Raw genomic sequence first — 25380 nt, 5'->3', positions numbered from 1 at the left:
ATAGTTTATGTTATAAAGTCAAATTAAACATCTAATCTAATATGTATTAAATTTTGTATTATGGTTGTTTATTATATTTGTTAATGATATTTTGTTGTATATTAATGATAAATGTTTTTTAAATTTTTAAATTGTTAATGATAAATTCATTGTATATTATTGATAATTTATCAATGTAAACTAATTATATTTCTTAAGTTTCAAAAATTTGATTTATATTTTAAGGCATAATTTGTATTTTTGGTTACTGGGCCAATTTATCCTTAATTTTTAGTGTGAGAAGTTTTGTCTCCTGAAATTAAGTTTCTCACTTTGACAATCAAAAAATCTGTTGACACTGCAGTTCATGACCACTTTGTTCCTCATGATCATGCATGAATAACCAATATGCTTCATATTTCCTTCAACTCCATCGGGGAATTTGAATGGCAAATAGGTTTAGAAGTATCTTAAAATCACTGCCCATTGTGCTTTATATATTGGAGATATATCAATCAATGATAGGTCTTTTTATTAGATAATCAGTTCTTGGATTAGCTCGCTGAATGGTTATCTTGCTTTTGTTGTATCGTTGTCGTTGTTTTTAGTTTGATGTGCCTAATTGGGTGGTTCAACTATTCTCATTAGACTTTTTGTTTGTTGTAATCATTTTCCTTTATTTAATAGAATACTTTTTTACCACCACAAAAAAAAAAAAAATTGTCTCATGAAGGTTAATTTTAAAAATATCCTAAATAGTTTTTTGAAAATAGTTTTGTTTTTTAAAAAGCAATAGAAATTTTATATATATATATATATATATATATGTATGTATGTATGTATGTATGTATATGGAGAGAGAGAGAGGGAGATAAAGCCTCTTTGTTAACGGCTTGTGAATAGGATTGAAAACCTCAACTCTCTTATCAACAAGGAATCTGGAAAATTGCATTGCCATTAAACTGTTATCTATCCCATGAATTGGATGTACACATTTGTTCTCCTTAATCGTAGAGGTCTTTTTTTTTATTATTGTATATTAATGTCTTCTTATTAAAATATTCAAGGCACAATCAGCTATTTAATGTGGGCACTGTTCTCATTTAAAATTCAAACATTGATTTATCATGTTATAGGTAACCAGCCTCATTAGACTTAACCACCATTGATATAGAAGTCGTCTTGATTTTACATGTAAAAAATATATGTGCATTTATAATTTTGCCCTTCTTTGCAATTAAAAACCATAATTATTATTGTTTAAGAATTCAAACAACAACAAATGAATAAGTAAATTGGGGAGAAAAACATTAATTACTCTAACTTCACTTTATGTCCAAAACAAAAAAAGAACACTTCCAATTTTGTCAAGTTTACAAAATTTGTCTAAATTTGTCTTACATTTAGAGATCGGAAGGAGAGTGTATTGTTCTAGTGAACAGTCACTTTGTTTTAACGAAAAACCTAGATGATAACAGTCATGTTCGGTAGTGGCTCAATATAATGGTGTTTAATTTTTTTAAAATATTAATTAATATTATTATTTTAAAAATATCAACCCTTTGAAAGACTTGACTGCATTGAGTGATGATTCATGAAAATGTTGGAGAGCTGGCGCTCAAGATTCTGAGAATGTTTGACTAAGGCGAGGATGGATATAATAGAAATATAATAAATTTCATGAAAACCTCTTCTTTTTTTTTCGGTCAAGAACTTGTTCTTTTTATTGAAAACCCATCCTTTCCATTGCTTTTATAGAGAAAGGAAAGCAAGAGGACTTCCTCAAATGTGAAGCAAAAGAGAAGATGTTGGTGCAGCGTCATTGTCAATGACAAAAGTTCCTACATTCATTCTAGCATATAGGTACAGCAGACACTTGCATACCAACTTGAAAAGAAAAAAAAAATCTTTTTCAAAAACCAATAAAGAAAAAGAAAAAGATATCTCTTCTCGCCATCATAAAAGCCAGCGTCCATTTGGCACAAAATAAAAAGGGCAAAAAAAAAATTGAAGAAAAAGGCAATAAAAAAACACATGAAATTTTCTTCCACAGCCCCCCTTTTTTTAAATTCATAAATATTTTTTTATTAAAGACAATCCTATTTAAAACACTATCAAATATCACACATAAGCACCTTTTTCAATGAAAATTTAAATATCAATTTATAACATTATAAAGAATTAACCATTTTTGTAAGACCCAATTCTCATTGGTTCTTTCAAAGCTACTTTCAAATATAGTGCACAAATATTTTTAATTAAAAACAATTTTATTCAAAGCACAAAGTAAGAACTCAAATTTTAGTTCACCATAACATTACAAGGAACTATACCCCTCCTACTAGATTCAACTTTCATAGATAAATAAACCCACTTTATTATCCACAAAATATAAAATCAATTTCTCAGTTTTACCCTATCCAAGTAACCTTTTCTTATACCAAACCTACTCTTAGACCCTATTGTGTTTGCTTGAAGGATTTTTAGTATAGAATGTTACTAAGAAAGTGAAAATGGGCTCTCAAAGCACATTTGGTATGAAGGAAAAAAATTAATGAAATCCTAAAATAAAATAAATAATGGAGTGAAACGACTTGAATACCCTCGTCATAAAACTACTTTTTTTTACCTGAGAATAAAGGGGGGGAAAAAAGCATGGAAGCTCTACATTGCCAAGTCAAACAGGAAAGCGAAGGCAAGAACGGTGACAAGCAGCGTTTAAGACTGAAAGCCTGAATGGTGGTAGCTCGCGTCTAGGATTGCAAGGGCATGGAAAGTGAGACGGCAAGGCTTGAAAATTTGATTTTTGAGCAAGGGTACTTTTGTCCAAAGAAAACCTCCAGAAAATCAAAAGCATTACATCGCCTCAGAAAAAGCCAGATTCCATCATCTGATGGAATTTTGCACTCCCAAGTGTGCCTCTTACACACCAAACAAGGTAATCTACTCTTTCCCCTCTACATTTAAGGCCAAAATGCCATCAGATAGTCATTTTCAAAGAAAATGATGAATAGACTTTTTGGATAACTTTTGAAATACATTCAAATCACATTTGGGATATGACTTTGTTAAATTCCACAAATAGTTGGATCCTTCAAATGAACTTTTGCCGGACGTAAGCTGAAAACCAAAACCATTTCAGAAACATCAAACCAATGGTTGGGCAATCCCAACTCTGAAGGTGAATTCACCACTTCAGATTAAGCCAAATTCTTTGAACCAGAAAAGTTTCAGCAGTTCCTATTCAAGACTAATTTAAATGACATGAAACTTCCCTGACTAATTTTACCTTGACTATGATATGGGGAACCAGATTTTGAAAGCAAAACTGAGTAATCAATCTTATAAATAAAAGCAGACTCAGCAACATTTATGTCTTATCCGCCACGACATACCCCCAAAACTTCAACACAGCAGATGCCAAACATAACAATTGGGGGGAAAGGCTACAAGTGAATAGCAGACCGTATGATGAACCTAAATTTACATTCTAAGATGAAATTAAATAACCCTCCTGATGCAAGAAATCCAATTACCATGGCAACTTCTGACTTAGTTCAAAGCAGATGACACAAAATCGAATAAAGGACAAGGAAATGTCAGCAAGGTTCTAGACAACCTCACTTGCCACCCAATGTAGGAAACTGCCCAGGATCCTCAATTGATGGGGCACGTACGCTGCCAGCCACATTTCCAGCATAACCTCTTGACCCGCGACCACGCCCCCTACCACGTCCACCTGAGTAGTGCCTTTCCCCATCAGCAGGCTTCAGAAACTCGTTAATGCTGACAGACTAGGAACAAAGAAATGAAATAAAATTAGAGGGAACAAACATGTAAGATTGACAGGTTACAAAGTAAGCAGTGAGAACACAGAACAATGAAAATTCAAATTTACATGTCTTTAAAATTAGAAAGAATATTAAAAGAAAGAAATCAGTCTATTTACAAAATTAAACTTGAAAAACAAACTCGATTGTAAAAGCATTGTTATGTGAGACAAGTTTTTTTTTTTTTTTGACAAGTTGATTTAACATGAGACATATTTTTAGAACTATTGAAAGATCTTCAAGGAACCACAGCATTCTCTTAGATCAGTTGATTGTTATGTGATATAAAGAAGGGTTACCTTACCCAAGCAAATACATAAGTAAATGCAGAGATATAGACAAGAATCTCTACATTAATTTTTTTAAAATCCTCATGTTTTATAACTAAATGATTTGTACTTGGCTTTAGCCAACAACTAACAGTATGACTGTTAAAAGTTTATCTACTATGGTAAAAAAAAAATGAAGAATGCCAGCAAACGAGGCAAAGCAAAGTGTCTGCAATGGTAAGCAAAATTTTTGCTTCAGACATTTGCAGCCAGTAATCATAGTCATATACTAACAAACCTGCCATAGTATTGAAATGATTGTCCTATCAACCCCAACAACTAATGACATATTCCGATCTTCTCCACTGCTCAAACCAACATAAAAGTGGGATACACAAAAAAGTGGAGAAAGTCACAGCCAAAATACAGGATCAAGTATCACTTTGTCAGGGATCAAGTATTCATTTTGTCAGTCATCTCAGACAAATTGAGTGAATCAACACCAACTACCAACAAAAACCCAATCACTCCTTACAACCTTGGATACTAATCAGACCAAATTTGATCACGAGTGCACTTTAAATATTTAGGCAAAAAATATTATATATATACTGTATATATAACTATATACCATATAAAAACCCTAAAAAGTCACACTACTCATGAGCTATAAACAGTAGGGAATCTCATTCCCAACAAGTTTGCAACACACGAAAAATGAACTAGTTGTATGTATACTGGTATGGGATAGTTTGAAGCCAAGTTATGGGAGTGATTGTATCTGCTTCCGATGCAATTCTCACACATCCAATAATGCACAAAAACAACAGAATTTATCCCCTTCCTATCACATAAACCCTACTTCAAATGGATTCGCAACATAGAATACCAAAGAATCAAACAAACCAGAAAACAATGAAAACAAAATGCTGAGAGAATAAATAAAAGCATTACACCAACAAATATCATAATATGCATCAAAGTGACACATTAGGCTCAAACGGATGATAATTCACCTAGCCACAACAAAAGGAGAGCTAGTTCCACACCAATCACCAAAGAGAAGGCCATTCCAAGATATCAACACCCATGAATAGAGAGAGAACAGCATGCAAAGAGCTTAGAATTTAGCGCAAAATGGTTGCAGGCATAGAACACTGGAGCTTTCCTTATAAGATCCAATATTTTTCATACAACAACGTTAAGCAACTATGCCTGTTGTATTTCATTCATTTTGTAAACTCCATAACACTAAACTCAGCTTCTGTGGAAACTTCTGGAAAATGCAAATAACAATACTAAAAAAAGGGGTGGGGGGACTTTCAAAAACTTGGATCTGTAAATTGAGTGCAAGAGTACGACATAAAAGAATTGCACTTCACTAGCTCCGCCAAAACACCAAAATTGAGTTATTAACTTAGTATAGAAGATATCAATAATTAATAATGATTGGTGGCAAGTACCAAAATTGAGTTATTAACTTGGAATAAAAGATTGGTGCCAAGTACCTTTCATAAAGCACAAAATTACAAATAAAATAATTAAAAAATCAGAAGCATGTTCAAAAGCAAAAAAATCATAGGAAATACAAGAAAGTCACACCTTCTTGGATTTCTCTTCCTTGTCAAGAGCCTCTTTGCGCTTGTCCTTATCAGATCTCTGATATGAAGACAAGTGTAAGTACCAAAATCATGAATAACCAATTTAACTATAACCAGAACAAGATGTAACATTCTGACCAGTTTAATGAAGATGTCATCATTGTCTTTCTTGCTTGACAGTTGCTGCATGGACTCAAACTCCTTAACATCTACTTTTCTCTCCTCAGTCTTGAGTGCTTGCAAGGCCTTCCGCTTCTCTTCTAGCACTTTCTCATATTCTTCCAGAGTCATCTCCTGACACAGGAAACTCGCTTTCAAGCACAATACATTAAATGAAAAATGAGCATGCGATTGAGGAACTACATTTACAATTGCATTTATATATAACAAAAAACCCAGAACACAAATGTGAAGGACATCAAGAAATATACAAGCACCCCAACATTTTGGAAACAATGTTCATGAGATAGAATCATCAAATATAAATCTAACAAGTGAAATACACTGGAGCTCTATTCTAAGTATATGAGAAAAGATATTGATGATCATAGTTAGACCCTAGAAGTACAAAGTTCAAAGGATACAGAAAAAGCTCAACAAACAAATGTAAAGCAGCCCATAAAATTCAGTAGAGAAGATACACTTAGCATATTAACCCAACTGAGGCTTATTGGTTTATCATAAAGTCAATAGCTTTCAAATCTATACAGGTCCGATCACATGCAATTTAATACTTTTTTTTTATTAAACACACGACAACACAAATATCTTCTGCTTGTCTATCAAACATGAGAAAGTAAAAAAATGCAGATGAAGAGGAAGCTGATACAGGTTAAATATAAAAAAGCGTAAACAAATGTAGACATTCACTTTCTCCTCAGGCTCTTTCTCTTCAGCTTCATTAGTAGGACTATCCTTGTTGGCATCTGCTACTTCTTCCTCCACTGCAGGCTTCTCATCAACCAAATTCTTATCAGTTTCAACCGCAACTTCCTCAGTCACCCTAAGAAAATCAGAATAAAAATAAATAAATAAATAAAAATGACTTCAGAATCCTAGAGTATTCCAAATAAATGTGTCAATAATTCTATTAGAAGTATAAAGAAGTATAACAAAGAGTACTCACTGGGCAAGTTCATCAGTTGCCATTCCCCAGTTGCCTCGCCCAGCACCATCACGTTTGATCTCATTTCTGCAAATAGAACAAATAAGCTCAATATTGGCAGAAACAAAAACAATGTTAAGTTTTCAACATCTTCTAAGATCACACACCCGCGTCCAGTTCCGCTCCGGCGTTCAAATGTCCTTCGTGGGCGTCCATCTTCACCCACTTCTCCATTGCTGAAGCCACCTCGGCGACCACCACGATAAGGACCACGTGGTCCTCGCCTTTCTGCAGGCCTACCAGTATCTCCTTCTTCAAGAGCCCCATGGCCAGCAGGTGCTCCAGCGCCAGAGAATGAATTCTCATCATTTGAAAAGTCACGGTTAAAGCCGCGACCACGTCCATATCCACGCCCACCTCCTCGTCCACCTCCACGGCCTCCCCGATAAGTGTCACTTCTGGCCTCCCTCACTGTTACATGAAAAGTAACATTGATATTAAAAAGAGAACCATGAAACATGCCCAACCAATACAAAGCATTAAGAAATCATGACCACAGAGAACAGACTATATAAATACACAATTGGCAGAAAAAATGGTAATAATGCATACAAATGACATCAAAGATAAAATTGAGCATTTGCATGAGTAATAAAAACAGATGACAAAAAACATGCACACACATATAACTCCCAAATTACTTTTCCTTCTAAAATTAAGAGAAACATAAGAAGACATCAAAGACATGCTAAAACTGCAGAAACCTATGTGTACTCATATGCAACACAGATTTCTCTCACCATCTGCACTAGATATGACCATGACATAAAAGAAAAAGAAAACTAGAAACAAGAAACAAAGCAAACAACCCACCAAATCAGAAGTCGTATGCTCAAAATATTACCGAACATACCAACGCCTTATCATAGAGCAACACTTTGTTAAATAGACTAACAAACAGAAAGCACATACTTTTCCAAACAACCAACAGGCGGATGATGCTTTTGTGTATCAGAACACATTCACTCAACAACAGCAATAAAGACTACTTCATCCACACAAAGAAAAAACACAAGGAAATCAGAAGCTTACCAGCCTGAGCTGGAGGCGGTGGCTTCGAAGGCATCTGAGCTACCTTGTTCTGCTGCTGTGACTGAGAACGAGCTCCCTGCTTGCCCTGGTCCTGAGCCCCGGCTTTCTTCGGCGCAGCCGCCACAACCTTTTCCTGCTCCGCCGCGATAAGCTGCGACGGGTCCTCGGCATCGTCACCCAACAAATCGAAAGGGTTCATGGTCGCCATTTCAGAAAGCACCAATACAAAACCTCCACACCAATCAGCAGAGACTTACACCAACGAGAAGGCGACCACTGAACCCTATAACAGCAACAACTCCATCGCAAGCAATACAGTCAGAGACAGAGATTCACGGGTAGAAGAGAACAAGAGAGGAACAGAATCAAGAGCGTATATGAGAGAGAAAAACCCTAGCCGCAATAGAAGGCTGTATAGGCAGAGAGAAGAAGAGAGTAAGCGGAAACTAGGCGCAACCTAATCTCAAACTCAGAATTTATCCTTCGAAGCGATGAACTGTTGCGTTTTGAAGTGCTCGTGCAATACGAAAAACTAAAATAATAGTTTTTTAGGGGAAAAATTGTCATGGGCCTCTCGAAAAAATGGTTTGATCCAGTGATTTATCCTTTATATTCAACCCAATTTTGTAGCCTCTCCAGCAGGTTAAATTAAGAGTAAATAAAAATGGAAAATTGGAGTATTGTCACCCTAAAAAATAATTGGAGTAAATTTTTGTTTCTTATTTGATAGGCACATTGAAACTTGTTTGATTATAATAAATAAAGCCATTTAATAAAAAGGAATGACAATAATTTGGAAAGAATGAAAAGTAGTGGTTAACATTAACACCTCAATTTAATTTTGTTTGACATGATATAGAATGAATGGTAGATGGTAGACATTTAAAATCCAGAACACTTGACTATTTCTAAGCAAGTGTCATAACATGTTTCATAAGGGTAAAACAGTCCAAAAAATGATTTATAAGGGTAAAGGGGTCCCAAAAGTATTATTGTGCATTTAAAAATATGAACAAGGGCAAATTTGAAAAATTATAACACATCCTTCATAGCTAACATGTCACATACTGTAGTGTGTGACATGAGGGCAATGCGTCACAACTAATGCATCATACTCTACACATGCACAACACAAAGAGTGCAATTTTCCCTCTATGTTGCACACCACATCTAATTACACATGCATTGTAGCACATGTCAACCAATATACTAGATTGTAGATTGATCCTCGTTGGCATGATTGAGTAAGGAGAAGGCTCAGTTGTGCTTGATACAGATAATCTCAATTAGTAAATCAAGAGTTGAGATAATCAGGAACTCAAATCTTTATATGTGTTTGTTGATAAATTTGTAAATTTCGTGAAATGCATTTTTAGTTTTTTTTAAAAAAATATGAAAATGATGTGCTTTCTTTTAGAAAATCATGTAGAGTGTGCCAAATATGCTAGAGTATGTTAATAATTGATTTATTGGTTTTAGAAGCATGAATCTCTAGCATATGTGATGATAATGATTTGTTATGATAACTAAATATGGAAGTATGTTTTGGCATGATCACATGATGGGTGGGAGTTCACCCTAGGGAAAGTTGATTTTAATTTACATGGTAAATCTCCATCATAAGTAGAGCTAGGCAAACGGGGTTGAACCTATGGGTTAGGCCATTTAACCTGCACAATTTAACGGGTTTGGTTGAAAAAATTGGCCTATTTTTAAAACGGTTGGGTTAGCCTAACTCCCAAAATTAGCGAGCTAAAACGAGTTAGCCCGTGGGCAAGCATATTTTTAAAAAATAATTTTTTATTTTTTAATTACATTATATTTTTTATAAATCTATAATAATGATAATATTTCTTAAATATATGATTTATGACTCTCAAATATGTTCTTTACATGTGAAATATAGTGTAAATTCTTTTTATAATTTGCAAATAAATTTTTTATTATAATTTGTGAAGACGACTTATTAGTTTTTATAGAAATATTTTGAATATATATTATTTATTAATCTCATAAAATCTATTGATTAAAATTATAAATATGAATTTATTGAGAAAATAATATGGCTTTATATTTAAATTTTCTTTCTCAGTGATCAAAATAGCACACCTAGGCGAAAAGATGATTGATAGTAAAAATCTAGCAAAATGAATTTGCTTGGTTGAATTCTATGTTTATTTTATTTATTTACAATTTTTTTAATTACTAATTTTCTTTAAAATGTGAAATAAATAAATATATTTATCTTATATAAATTTTAAATTATTAAAAAAATTTTGATAATTTTTTGCAGGCCAGCCCATGGGGTAGCCAGCTCGCTAGAAAATGAGTTGGGTTAGATTTTTCAGTCCGTTTTATCTGGCAGGCTGACCCAACCTAACTCGCAAAAATGCCAGCCCGCGTGGGTTAGCGCGCAAGCTGGCTCGTAACTCATTTGCCTAGTACTAACCATAAGTGGCCCCAATGGTTGATACACATATTGCCTGCATTGTTACTACCTACGAGGGTGGCATAGATCAGGCATTGCTAATTTATTATCAATTTGTATGGGTATTGGTGCGAGTCAGGTGTATAACACATGGTTTAAGAGTGTGTCTCAGAGCATTTTGTTTGATAACCCCTCACAATTAAAGAGTTTATACTAATATAGTCATATGGGCAGTCTTATTTGAATTAGTAGCTTATGAATTTAATTAGAGATAATAGGAGACTATAAGGTTACCTGGAAGATGACAAGTCCTAACAAATTCCCAAGTGCTCGAGATTCCTTTCCTTAGAAGAGTAACCCTCTTCTCCCTCATTTTCATCTTTCTCTCCTCTTTTCCTTTGATTCTCATGTCTAACTCACAACCTATTAATCAAATTTTTACACCATACACCACAACATGCTACATATAATGTAGTGTGTCCATCATTAACTCCTAACCACATGAATAACTAACACCACTAATATAAGGATCAACCTTGGCATTCTTATTAAAACCATTTTTTACAAAAACAAATAAGAATTAAGATCCTAAAAATCAATAGAAATTAAAAAGAATACTTTTCCAAAATCAAAGTGAGTTAAGGTTATGCATAAACATAAAAAATCCAACCATGCTTGAGTTAAAAGGACAAAATAGGAGTTTTGTACAAATACTATGTGAGCTTACCATAGCTAAGAGTACATTCATTGTGGCCAACCACGCTTGACTTACTTGTCGTGACCAAGAAAATTGTTCATTGCGGCCAACATACAAGGACACATACACCACGGCTAATATCACCTATGCCATGGCCAATACTACTAGATTACCCTTGCCACATCTTAAGACTTTCTTGTCACAATTAATGACCTTCCTTGCTGTAGCACTAACAAGCATGCTCGCTATGCCCACAAGTTCATCTTACCACAGTAAGGACTGCGTTGTTAGTACAATCATAACAATAATCATATATCTAACTTCAACCATCTATATATGTTCACTCAGACCTCCTATTAGAGTAATCCATGCAAGTGTCAATATGTATATAGTTATGAAAGCTAGCAATTGACATTTATCACAATCTAATGCCAGACAAGAATCCTAGAACACTATACGCTAACTTGAGATCTTAAACTTTTTGCATGATACAAGTGTCTCCCCTCATAATTGTAACATCCCGAGTTTTAATTCCCTGATTAATTAAATTTAATTAGGGTAATTAAGTAAATTGAAGTGGTGTGTGGCCAGAGAGGTCTAATAATATTATTTAATGTTATTTCAGCCCTGGTTATAGGTCCGGTGTCAAGGCGGGCCACTTGGACATCGAGAAGAGAAGAAAAAGAAGAGTTGAAGCTGCTGTGCCACACATCGACCAAGGGAGGACCTCTTTGTGCCATGCACCACAGCACGTTGTGCGTCCGCCGCAGTGTATGGTCATTTTATGCACTTTATCGTACGCGAATTAAGATAAAAAAAGAAAGAAAAGAAAAGATAGAAGGAAGAGGCATGCCACAACTCTGCTAGGGTTTGTTTAAAGATCACTTTGAGAGTATTTTGAGGGCTACAAACACCTAAGGTAAGTATCATAACCATTAATCTTCCCCTTTTCTCCCACATTGATGAGATCATGGTTAGGGTTTGATAGTAAAAGTGAGATTCTAGTCCATATAGGTTATGGGCCCGAATTTGTTGACTCAAATAGAGTTAATGGAGGTAGATTAGAGTATTTAAATTTAGGTAAGATGAGTTTTAGTGTTTTAGGTTGTTGGGCACCATAAATACTCGAAAATCCCATTTATTATGGTGGTTGGAAGTTTGTGATGCCATTAATGGGAATTTAATGGCTCATTAATGCTATGGAAGCTAAAGGTAATTATTAAACCCAATGGTTAGGCTTTACCTCTTGTAAAGTGAAGGTTGGGCAGATTAGAAGTAGAGATTGAGGGCTTAATTATTTGAGTTTGGGTTGTTAATGGAATTCAAATTGATTGCTTGTAGTTTTGGCTCTTAGCCACTTTTTTAGAGTGGAAATTCAAGCTTGGAGGCTGGTAAATTGAGGGGTAAACCTTTGACCTCTCAAAAGTTTGAGGTAATCAGGGAAAAACTCTACTTTGGGTAGTTATATATTAATTGATTGTTATTTGATAATTGAATGTGAGTTGCAAATGTTTACATGCATGGAATGGGTTGTTTAGGTAAAAACTATATGTATATTTCATTGAATGTCTGAAGAAACTAATTTGACTTGAAATGCAAGGTCAAGGGGATTTTGACGATGAGCATGCTATGGTTCTTGAAAAATGAATGTTGGTCAATGAGAAATGAATTTTGAGAAAAAAGATGAGAATATACACTTGGGTAGCACAAAGTCATGAGCCCAATGTGATTGTTGTAATAGTCAGTATATGAGAGTGGAAAGTGAGAACAAGTGAGTATGGTTTATGGCATGATCAATGGCGAGAGTTCGCTTAGGGATTTGGAGTAGAGAAAATCCATATGGTAATTAGGCTGCCCTCCGGTGCACGGGGGCTATAGCCTTGTCCCACTGTTTGTCGAGGGACTGTCTCATAGTTTGTCGAGGGACTAGAACCTAGCTACCTCCACCAGTTCAATAAGGAGAGTAGTCTAGGGTATGAGACACCCCAAGGATTCAAGAATGGGAGAAGACATGGTCTGAGAGTGAGTTTTGTGATCTTTAGCCAGGTCACACCTCATAATTGGTGAGCTTAGGTAGTTCAGTCACACTGATGGAGCCCTAATCAGTATTATAGCCTACGGTTTCAGTCTGAAAAAATAAAGAGGATATAAGGTTGGTTGGTCATTACCTAAGTAATTATATGACGTGTCATACATGCTAAGTGGTAACAGATCACAAGAGTATGGGTCTTGTCACATATCTGAGAATATGACGACAATGCACCTAGTTATGTGAGTAAAGAATGCTATAGAGAGATGAATGATAGAATGTGATATATGGGAAAATGTTTTATAAATTTGATTTCTTTGTGCATGTATTTGTTTTATAATTGATATATAATTGCATAGGGTAGGTTTCACCTTAGTTACTGAGTGGTTAGACTCACTCCTCTTATTTAATATTTTTCAGGCTTTAGCTCTAGTGTTGAGAGGGAGAAGACTAAAGAGGTGGGGAATTAGTACATTCCTTCTTGTATACCTCTAGTTTTGTTGTAGTTGTGTAATAGCATATGTTTGCCAATTTTAGGATGAATATTACCCATATTTGTACTATTTTGGTTTGGAAATGTTGAAATTATATTTTGGACCCTTAAGCTTAGTTTATGTTGTCTTATATAGGTTTATAGGGCCAAAATACTAGTGCAAGTATAGAAAAGAAGATTTGAACATGTTTTGAATGTTTTGAGTTGAATGCAATGCTATTTTACCTCCCCTTTTGCTTTTGGTAAATTGGGTTGAGAAGTGAATTTCAATTATAATGATGTTTCAAGGCTTGTGACGTGTTGTACTAGTAGTTGGAGGTCCATTGGACATGGTCCAGGTGTTAGAAAAAACTTTTGGCACTTGTTGAGAGTTTTAAACACCCATTTTGTATAAAAGTGTGGAAAAGTGGTTAAATTGTATTTGGATATCCAACTTCTTAGTGTGATGTGTTTTGGAAGTAAAACCCATGCCATCAGCTAGTATAAGAAAAGAGCTTTTTGTAGACAACTAGATCACAGCATTCGGACGTCAGACGAAGAATCAAGGCAAGTTGGAAGTTTCCCAATTTTGTTGTCAAATTGACAGCAGAACCAATAAAAATTCGTGCAACACATCGCGGCATATGGCGCCTAAGCCACGGCACATGGTACAGAGAGCAACACGCCGCAGCGTAGAGTGCGCCCGCCGTGGTGTACTGCTCTGTTTTTTAGCACATAATTATTCTTTACCGTTTTTAACTTATTTCACTCCTTTGAGGTATCCTATACTTCCAAAACTTATGTTTACTCTAATATAAAAGATTTTTATTGATATTATATTATTTCTATTTAAAAAACTTGGAATCTCTTATTTTAAATTAAAAACTTGGTAATCACTCTTCGGAGATAATCCCTCGATTACCATGAGTCTGATTTATTAAATGTGTTTAGTAGAGTGAGATATTACAATAACAATATATATACAAGCATAGTTATGACCATGTCCATTTCAATTCAACACAACCATGAACTTGCACTAATCAATTGATCAAATGCTCAATCTCATGCTTAGCAATTCATACTGAATCATCATATAAATCATGTTATTGCCAATTACAACAACAATCCAACATGCTTAAGAGTCACAATTCATAATAAACCCATTTATGCAACTAATCAAACATATTCTATTATCACATATTTTATGCCATAACATGCCAACTCATAAATTGCAAGCATGATCATACATTAAAATCAAAATTTCGATTACCTCAACTCTTAGACTGCCACTCCAAAAGTATGGTTTGAATTTTTGAGAGAGCTTCTTATAGCAGTAAACTCTAAAACAATCAATCTATAATTCATGATTAATAACAGCATTAATGAATAATTGTCACTAATTAACCTTCATCTCAATTAAGACTTTAATCCCTCAATTAGCGAATTAAGTCCATATCTCACTTCTATTAACTTATTTAGCCTTTAATAAGCTTAACCAATACTATTAACTAATTTCATTAGTTTAATCTAGGTTAATTAGTATTAGGTCAATTCTAATCCTATCATTAATACCTATAACCATTGTCATTAGCATGGGCTAATGATTAGAAGCTTAAACAGCAACTTTAGACTCTATTGAAGTCATTAGAATGGCCAAAACTCGGCTCAATGTTCAAACAACAACTCCACTGATCCCTAAAATGTAGAAGAAAATGCAAGAAGGGAGAAGAATAGAAAGGGAAGCTTACCTAAGGAGTTACTAGCCCTATATAGCCTCCAAAAGTCCTCCAAAATGAACTCTAGTAGAGCTCTTGTCATTTCTTCTGCTTGCCTTTCTCTTCAAAACTTTCTTCCCATTTGTTGTTCTAAAATGCATCTTGGGCATTTTAAACTCAACGCATCTACCATGGCGAAGGACATTGTCTGCCGCGATGGATGGCATAATCTGCTAACCCTAACTTAAGCCTAATTCTTCTCCAGTCCTCTTTTAAGCTCCATATAAGGTCTAATGAAGGACAAAAGAAATAAATATAATTGGAAAAGGCAAAATATATTCATAAACATAAATACAAAAAGTCAAAACAAATAAAAATAAAATAGCTCCCTAGTTGGGCTACTTTTCTATCCTAATTGAGTAAATTAGAAATACATAGTAAAATCAAATAATATTATTCTAAAATATCGAATCATATAAAATGATTACAGAGAAAATTAAAAAGTAAAAAAGAAATAATTATGATATGCAAAACTCCTCAACGATCTTACTTTCAGCCTTAAAAATGCTTCTATCGGCTTCAAGTATTTCAGAGAGAATTCTTAAAATATTCAGATAAATGATCAAATACCTTTCCTCTTAATGTAAGGGAGTATTTATGTTTAAAGTGAAAGCTCCTTCTTAGATTCTTAGTTGATGTGGCACTATATATATATATATATATATATATATATATCCATTGCTCCTCATCCTGCGCCTTTTGTGCTTGCTTTTTTCCTTTTTTTTTTTTTATATTTCATTAATCAATTCTCTCTTCTCACAGCTCATGTCTTCTTCCCATGCGCAAGTGGGTGTGTATAAACCGATTTATTCTTTTCTTCCCTCTTTTTATTTTCATTTATATTTTACCAGCACAATACAAAGAACAAATTGTATTAGTGGATTTCATAGTGAAAATTCTTTCTCATCCTATGATTAAGTGATAAGAAGAAAAATATATAAATTCTAATTAAATAGATATAATATCTTAATAAATTTAATCAAATATAAACCAAAATCTATACCTAATTAATTATAAAATATATATTTATCAAATATGGGGCAATAATATATAGTAAGTTAGTTTAGAAATAGTTTAGTTCAATTATGAATAATTTAGATTTTTTAGGAATTGTAAATTTAGTTCAATTGTGAAGGGTTTAAAATAATTACTTTAAAATTTTGAATAAAGATTGAATTGTCAATAGAATAGTTTTGATGATTTTAAATTGTAAATAGTGTAGTTTTTAATAATGAGCAGTGTAGTTTTGATTTTGGACTATTTTGAGATATATATCTATATTTGTATTGGATGGGATTTTTATTTTTTCAAAAAACATGCCATATGGAATGATTATGGCAACAATTGTCCATCCTCTACAGGTGGCCATATAGGATGGCTATTGCTATAACCATCTTATATAGTTTCAAAAGTTTTAGATTTGGTTCAATTTGGAACCTCATATTGTATGATTAATTCATAACTATCTTATGTTTTTTCATATATAGTATGGTTCTATGATTGTCCTATATGTGTTTCTTTAATAAAGGGTGCTTACAACCATTCTCTGTGGTAAAAAATAGCTGTCATCTATGACCAATTCTATTGTTATGAATGCTCTTTATAATGGTACAACATGAAGTAGCGTATAATGTAACAAACCTTGTATGCTAATGAATTGCAATAAATAAAGAGATGGTCAGTTGGGTCATACCAACATGACTTACTGGAGTTATATGTTAAATTTTTTATATTAAATATACTTAAAGATAATATATTTTATCAAAATAGCTTAGGTCTTTTGATTAGATACTTTCTAAATTTTATATATCATGATCTATTTTTTAATCTTTTAGATGTGAGATTTTTTTTTACACTCTAATACTATGAAATCAAAAAAAATCACACCCAAATGTTCCTTGAAGTTTCATCGTGAAAGGCTTAAAATGATTATTTAAAATAAAAAATTCAGGTCATGAGGAGGTGGTGAAGTTTCATTGTTCCTAGTTTGGCTTTAGCTTTTTTTTTTTTTTTCTTTTTTAAATTCAAACAAGAATCAATGAATAATCAGGGAGTTTTTAAGGAAAGGAAGTGAGAACTCATTTCTAGTACTAAATGATTGGAAACATAATCCTATATTAAGATTACATTCACAGTCTCTTTTATAATATAGAGATTAGTTCAATTTCTCTGGATGTGCATTTTTTCATAGGTTTTTTTAACATCATTTGGACAATAATATATATACACACATATTATTTTAAAAGAAGTAAAATGTAAATAAAATATATTTTTTAATATAAATTTTAATTTCCATTTCAAAAATATGATTTAAAGTAAACATAAGAATAGTAAAAATATAATATAAACTATTCAAATTAAATCCAAATAAATTAATAAAGAATCCAGATATCCCTAAAAAATGCAAAGGATGTGCACACCACAATGTACGAAAAAGAAACAGAAATACCATATAAAATCTACCAAAAAGTAAAAGCGAAAATTCTCAAATCTCTTTTCAGAAAGAAAGAATCAAATCCAGTCTTTCTAGTTGATCAGTCTATTAGCAAAAAGAATATTGCAAAAGCATATAAAGATTCAAACCCAAAAGAATGAGCTGTAAATTTGGTCGGATGTCATTTTTCATAACCCAACTATTGACCATTCAAAGCGGCTTAAATTCAAAGCTTGAAGGATGCTTGATGATATAGCCTTAAGTCATATAATTACTATCATTAATCAGTAATCAATTAACAATTGTTTGCAACTATTTTAGAAGAGAATTCTTACATATAGATTATTAAGTAGTATAGTGTAACATATAATTGCACAAAAAAATATTTATTATATGCTATAATGTTCATAGATTATAAATAATACAATTTATTTACCATACATAAAGGCCCGCCTAATTTTCTGTATTTGAATCATTTTCTTGATTTATTAAGAGAGTGCTTTTGAAATTTTATAGTGTGGGAAACCATCTAACAAGGTGTACTATATATCTTCTTTTTCTTCTTTTGGTGAGATTAATTATATATCTCAAAGCTTCTTCTTCTTCTTTTTTTTTTTCATTCGTTTGGTTTTTTTTTTAAGGAAATGAAAATAAAAAATCTGGGGGAAAAACATGCAAAATGCTCTTATATCTCATTCTCAACAGAGGCCCAATTGGCCCAATAAAAAACAGATGGCAAGAGAAGTATTGGGCCATGGTGTTCAAGCGATCAATGTTTAGGATTGGGCCAATACACCACTATTATAAAATTAATATTAAGATTCTTTTATCGATATGTTGTGATGTCTACAATGATAACCAAAAAAAAAGAAAAAAAAAAAAAACGCACACACACTTGCCCTGTAACAAACATATGAATTTTCCATAAAATACATTCGACATGTTTAGCTTCTATCATGCAATTCCGACCCAACAATTAAATTACATATTGGTATTAAAGTACACATTAACGAAATCAAATATGATCAGCAAGAAGAATAATACACAAGTGACAATTCATTGCTTTATGGTACGATTGATAAAAGCCATTCACTCCTAAAATGCAACTTGTTTTTGTCGTTCTTGCTTCTCCTTGTGGAGAAACTCAGCCACCCTACACAAAGAAAAGGGCAAGCATTTATTGTTATAAAAAAGGGCAAGCATTTATGTGTGTGTGTGTGTATGTTGTCAATTTGTTGAATTTCATAATGCTCCCTTGAATTTTGAATTAAGCACGGATTATTTTAATTTTTTTTAAAAGCATGATAGTTAGGTTCTAAAAGGTTAAATTAATGACACTTAAGTCCCCAACAAAATTTTCTAAAAAATGATTGTAAATATTGATTCAAATCGTTACAAATATTGTAATCTAAGAGTTACATTTGATACTTAAATATTTATGTACAATTAAAACTTTTAAATTTACAATTATTTAGTTTGATATTTTCAACTTATTTTACAAATTTTTTTGAGGATTTAATTGTCATTAATTTAATATTTTGGGGCTTAATTGTCATTTTTCCTAAAAAAAGTAGGTGAACATGACTGGAAATTCAGGATAACATTATTAATTTATTTATTTCACTAATTCAGCATTTCAAATCAAAACAAGCTAAGACTTGTTTACCAAAAAAAAAAGAAGAAGCTAAAACTTAGATCACTTGCTTTGATTTGGATGGGGGAGAAAATTAGGAAGGAAAATTAGTAGAACTTGTAATTTCCCTTCCCTTTCATTTTCTCCCGATGCTTCTCTCCATCCAAATTAAGCCTTAAGGCTCTAGCTTTGGTAATAAAAGTGAGGTGAGGTATAAGTGAAGTAAAGATAAGAGGTTCAAACTTTCCTCTTAGCATAACAAGACAAATGGATAGTGAAACATTGGGTTTCTCAAAATTTGTCTTAATTATTAATTTAGGCCTTTAGGTTTAACTTTTATTAATTTAATTTCTTATATTTTCTTAAGTTATCACGTGAGTCTTTTAAGTTTTCAAATATAAATTAGCCCTCAAACTAATAGAATGTGTAAAACATGTTGATGATTCAACATGTACATGTAGCCGAATAATATCAACTCGACCCTCAAATAAATTTAATTTTCGAGCCTTACATTGTGTTTTATTCTTTTAATTTTTGAGCCTGCTTTCTTTCTTTGTTTTTTTTTGCCTACCTAAATAATTATACTTATTTTCAATAATCTCTATGGTTGGCAACTCAATATTCCATGATCTTTGTTCATAGACCAAATTGATAAAAATTAAATTTAAATGACCAAATCAATAATTGAAATAAAATTAAAGAATTAAGGTCATGTTTGCTTACTAAAATAGAATGGAATAGAATTGATTAAAAAATAGAAGTAAAAATAAGATGATAAAAGTAGATATGTAAGCACATTTAGAAGGAGGAGGGGTAATTTAATTTATGACGTCGGGAATCATGGTTCATGAGATTTTTAAAGGGTGTGATAATTCTCACATTTGTAGTATATATTAATGAATTTTATCATACTTACCATGAAGGAAAAAAAAGTGATTGAATTCATATTTATCTTTATTTTTTCAATCCATTCCATGATATTCCATTAAGCAAACATGACCTAAGAGTTTCATTAGCAAAGGGCAAGATCTTGAGAGAGAGAGAGAGAGAGAGAGAGAGAGAGAGAGTACATACTGTTGGAGGGCTTGTTTATTTGTAGGAGCATCAGGCACTTCTTTGAACTCGAAGGTTGGCAAGTCCAATCTCGTAACTCTCTGCTCTAATATTTGATTTGCCAACTTTTCAAGATCCTTCATGTTTTTATCAGTCGAGTTATCCATTCTTGCCATATCCCCACTTAACTGATCAGTCTACATGCATATCCATCGATCACACATAGCTCATGAATTAAGAAACATTAAATTAAGTAGGGTTAAAGGGTCAAAATGCCCTGAAATTTTAGAGACGCCTAATATCCTAAACTTTTTTTTAGAACATTTTTGCTTCAGAAGTTTAAAAAAGAGATCATTTTTGCAATACCATCAAATATTTGAAATGTTGACCGTTAAACTGAAGTTTGACTAAAGATAGTTTTGTATTTTTTCCTCCTTTCTTCTGTGCTTAGTCTCTAATTTCATTTTCCAGTGAATTCTTTAACTTTCTTCTTCTAGTGAATGACAATGAAGGTCAAAAATGCATAAATGAAGGAGGGGAAAACCATAAAATTATATACTGGTTGAACTTCAGTTAATGATAAACATTTCCTATATTTGATGATGGGACAAAATTCTCTTTTTTTGAAACTTCTAGGGCAAAGATGCTTTAAAAAAATTTAGGATGCCAGGCACGTTTGGAGAAAAAATCCTAAAGTATTTTTGCCATTTAACCCAATTACATACTAGAATGTTATATATGTTAATAAATTGGAGCACATGATTATTATTAGGAATTGATGATAATAATGTACCTGAATTCTGAGATAGTTATTCGAACCAAGGGCTTGGAAAACAGAGGCAAGGTGATAATCAACCATGTCCTGACTTCCATCAAGTGTGAGTTCAGTGAGAGGACCACTTGCCCATGCAAGCATTCCCCAATTAGAAGCAGCTCTGGCATCATAATCTGTGTTTGGCTTCTGAATCCCAGTTCCTAATGATACCAAATATATTTTTGAATAATCATTTGGATCCACTTGTAAGCACTCCGTGTTCCCTTTCTTCTTTTGCTCTATTATCTCACTTATCGCTACTAAAGCCTGCCAATATCATATCCATGTATTGAAAATATGTCAATCAAATCATTCAATATGTTTAATATGCATGAATATAATAAACTCTTTCCTGTATTTATTATAAGTCACTTTCAATCATCTTACTAGAACTAAAAAAGGGTGATTAACTCATTTAATATATCTTAAAATTTAAAAATAATTCAACTTTATCCTTATTAAAGAGAAAAACCCAATATTCGAGGAGCTACATAGAAACATTTCTAATGATAACAAATATATTTTTGAATAATATCATTTGGGTCCACTTGTAAGCATTTTGTGTTCCCTTTTTTCTTTTGTTATATGATGTCACTTATTGCTACCAAAGCCTGCCAATATGGATAATCCATATGCATATATTAATATTACATCACTCAAAATAGAACTCTTCTAATCAAACTATAGTATTGATTTTAATTAAGAAAGCATTAGTAGAATTATAATTTTGTTGCTTTATTTCTATGTTATTTATTTAATACTCATTAGATTAATAAATAATTTTATAAATATAATTTTAGTTAAATTACATAATTGTAATCCCTGGATGAGTCTAACACATCAGAAAATTATTACTTTTAAGTTTTAAATTTAAAAAGAATATTATTTAATTTAGATGATACTTTTTTTTTTTTGAAAAAAAAACATAGTATGCTGACTCGTGAATTGCATGGTTATATTTTAAACCGCTGATCGGACAAAGATACCTTTCAATATGAGAAATTTCTAAGCACAAAAATTCACAAAATAATAATTGATTAATTGATTTATCTTAATTTTTACTCTCTTCATTTGAAGATATAATGCATTTTTAATCTATTATAAATTACACTCTCAATAAGTTAGTTAATTATTTTTAAAAAGATGTATCATGTTTCTGTGTCTACCCTTATTTAATTGGTGTCTTGTCCAAAGGTGAATGGTTTATTAACTTATTTAATTATTAAGGGTATTTTCTTAGAAAAACTCATTAATTATACATTGAAAAACTACAATTCCTTTATAGCTTTTAATAGCTAATCTCATAAAATGCCTTGGTTTTCAAATGGAGAGTATTGGTCAATACCAATACTATGGGGTCTCATTTGGTTGCTAGAAAGGATGAGAATCGAATGGATTGAAAAAAATAAAAATAAAAAATGAACAAAATCACTCTTTTCCCTCACAATGAGTATGACAAAATTCAATATCATATATATAAATGTAAGGATGATTACACTTTTTAAAAATCTCATCGATAATGACTTTCAATTTTATAAATTAAATTACCATTCTCTCTTATGAATATGATTCACCTATCCCCCTTCACATTTTGATCACCTTAATTTTGTCATTATTTTTTCAAAGAGTAATACTTATCTACTTAGCCTTATATACTTAGTATACCTATATCCAATCAAATCATAACAAGTGAATCTTAATATACTAATAAAATTGATAATAAGAATTTATTATAGAATAAATAATCTATACAAGATTCATATGTCTTGATTTAATTGAAAAAAAACACATTAAGTATATAATGTGACATATATAAGTTTTCTCCTATTTCAATTCATCACTTTCCTTTCGTTTCTAGCAATCAAGCGGGAACTAAGTTAGACAATATCCGAATCTAAATTAATAGACATTATAAACTGATTAGGACGAAGATGGTTATACCAAAAAAAATGTCATAGAAATTTTCAAGCTTTAGTAGAAGAAAACAAAAAGAAATAATTACCGGATTATTTGCTATGACACCACCATCAATCAAATTGAATTCTTTACCATCGTTGGAAAAATAATATGGTGGAAGGTACGTTGGCGCTGCTGAAGTCCCAATGCATATATCTGATAGCTTGGCATCTATATATGGAATTGTTTCCAGCTACACCATCAAAAATACCACAAATTAATTACCAAAAACTACCAATTAAAAACACCTCTATATTAATTAATTATGAATACCTCAAAGCTTGAGAAAATAACAGGTCGGACTTGCTTCATGTCAAAGGTTGGAATGACAACATTGGTCACTGTCTCGTGCAGTTTTGTGTCCTTCAACTTGTTTTCTATGGTCCCATGTAAATACTTCCCATCGTACTTGGGTTTGTTTAAAAAAACTTCGATTTTTCTTATCAAGCTGTGACATCATACATATACAATTAGTTGTTAAAAAAAGTAAAAATAAAAATTCAATTTCCTTTATTTTAGTTTTAACATGTACTTTAGTCAAGTTCTAAACATTAATCGTTAAAAATATTTTGTTAAATATTCTAAATTACTTAATTTTATTATTGTAAATATGTTGAAAAATCTAGAATTATTAATTTACCCTCATAATCTAATTATTTACCCTCTTTCTACATATTAAATAACTTTAAAAAATTAATTATGATAATACTAAAGTACATATTTTTTAAAAATATTGTATTAAAATTAATAAAATTTAAAGAAAAAATAATATAGGTTAAGTTGATCATGACTAATTTATTCTTTAATATATTAAATATAAATTTCATTATAATTTGTTGGCACATATATATGTTTGGAATATTATTTTAGCCAGCTTATGTATTTAAATTATTAAAAAGTATCAAATAAATAAGTTTACACAATTAAAAATTTTAAAATATGATTAAAATTTTAAGCTATATGCATTAAATTTTTTTAACCAAAATGATTATTAATATCATTATGCTAAATAAGGGTATTTTGGTCCAAGATGTACAACTTAACCGTCAACAACCATGGTTGTATGGATGAAAATATAATTTTAAAAATAGAAGAGAGATACATGTTATGTAACTATTAATTGGAAAGAGAACATATGTGTAGGTTTTAAAGAAGATGAAAAAATTTCTGCAATTAAAATGAAAGAGAGAGACAGTCAATGTATTTTAAACTTAAAAAACTTAGAGCGGAGAAAAATTAACAATTAAAATTAATTTTTAAAAATTATTATTATTTTGTTAGATAGTTATATGTATTTGTACCTTGGTTCTGGAAAAATACGCTTTGCTTCGTTTTTGTAGAGATCCACAATATCTTGAGCAGTATATTTAGGACGTTGACTTTTGTCTGGTATCGTAAGTAGGGAAGTGACAAGTCCACCAGTGCTGGTTCCAGCTATTACATCAAAATAGTCTGCGATTCTTGCATTTTCATCATATATCTGATCTCAATCACCAGAAATTAACAAACCCTAATGATCGTTAGTTTCTACTAATGTTGACACAAGAAATATTAAAAAATGATAAGAAATTGCTAACTGATCAAAGAATTCAAATAATTTTAAGCAAACCTGAAGCTGTTCCTCAAGGTATCGTAGAATAATTGCAGGGATGATGCCCCTAACACCACCTCCATCGATGCTGAGAATAGTAACAACCTTTCCATAAGCTGAAGGGGGAAGCTTTGCCATGAAGATATGAGGAAGATGACTCTCTCTCTCTCTCTCTCTCACACACACAATTAATCTAATAATTGATTGATGAGATAACAGCTAATTCATTGGGTTTACAAATATATAGACACACACACATTCTTCATTCAAAGCTTGTGAAGGGTGTTTTTATATTATTACTCCTTACATCCCAAATTATAAGATACTTTTAAACAAAATCTCACATATTAATAAACTTCATTAAATACACTTAACAACCTTATCTTTTCAAAATAAAAATATAAACTTCTAAAAATACCCATAATTTAATATATTAAAAAGAGAAGGGATATAAATTAATTATAGAGAGAGAAAGGATAATATTAAAATTGGTGCATTTAATGAAACCTTAATCTACTCAAAATGTCTTATATTTTGGGATAAAAAAACTCCTTCAAAAGTGCTGTATAATTTGGAATGGGGGGAGTATTAGGTAAAATTTCTCTCAAATCCCACACGAGAA

The 25380-nt window shown here is 31.8% G+C and overlaps 2 protein-coding genes across 2 annotated transcripts; both read right to left on the bottom strand.

Annotated features, from left to right (window-relative positions):
- Positions 1-3293: 3293 nt before the first annotated feature.
- LOC129297376 (RGG repeats nuclear RNA binding protein A-like) lies at positions 3294-8352 on the bottom strand. Its single transcript, XM_054935708.1, has 7 exons — positions 7877-8352; positions 6952-7255; positions 6806-6871; positions 6550-6682; positions 5818-5973; positions 5681-5737; positions 3294-3773 (listed from the first exon to the last, which is right to left on the bottom strand). The coding sequence occupies exons 1-7, from the start codon at positions 8082-8084 to the stop codon at positions 3600-3602; spliced, it is 1098 nt and encodes a 365-aa protein (XP_054791683.1). The 5' UTR covers positions 8085-8352; the 3' UTR covers positions 3294-3599.
- A 10275-nt stretch (positions 8353-18627) lies between these two features.
- LOC129297373 (patatin-like protein 1) lies at positions 18628-24950 on the bottom strand. The gene is made up of 7 exons (XM_054935706.1): positions 24777-24950; positions 24469-24647; positions 23441-23615; positions 23214-23360; positions 21191-21478; positions 20419-20594; positions 18628-18864 (listed from the first exon to the last, which is right to left on the bottom strand). The coding sequence occupies exons 1-7, from the start codon at positions 24894-24896 to the stop codon at positions 18807-18809; spliced, it is 1143 nt and encodes a 380-aa protein (XP_054791681.1). The 5' UTR covers positions 24897-24950; the 3' UTR covers positions 18628-18806.
- Between the last annotated feature and the right edge of the window lie 430 nt (positions 24951-25380).

Source organism: Prosopis cineraria, unplaced genomic scaffold (genome assembly GCF_029017545.1).
Source record: "Prosopis cineraria cultivar Desert tree isolate PC_DT_omini unplaced genomic scaffold, ASM2901754v1 PC507, whole genome shotgun sequence".
Lineage (NCBI taxonomy): Eukaryota > Viridiplantae > Streptophyta > Magnoliopsida > Fabales > Fabaceae > Prosopis > Prosopis cineraria.
This window is presented reverse-complemented; position numbering and strand designations above follow the sequence as displayed.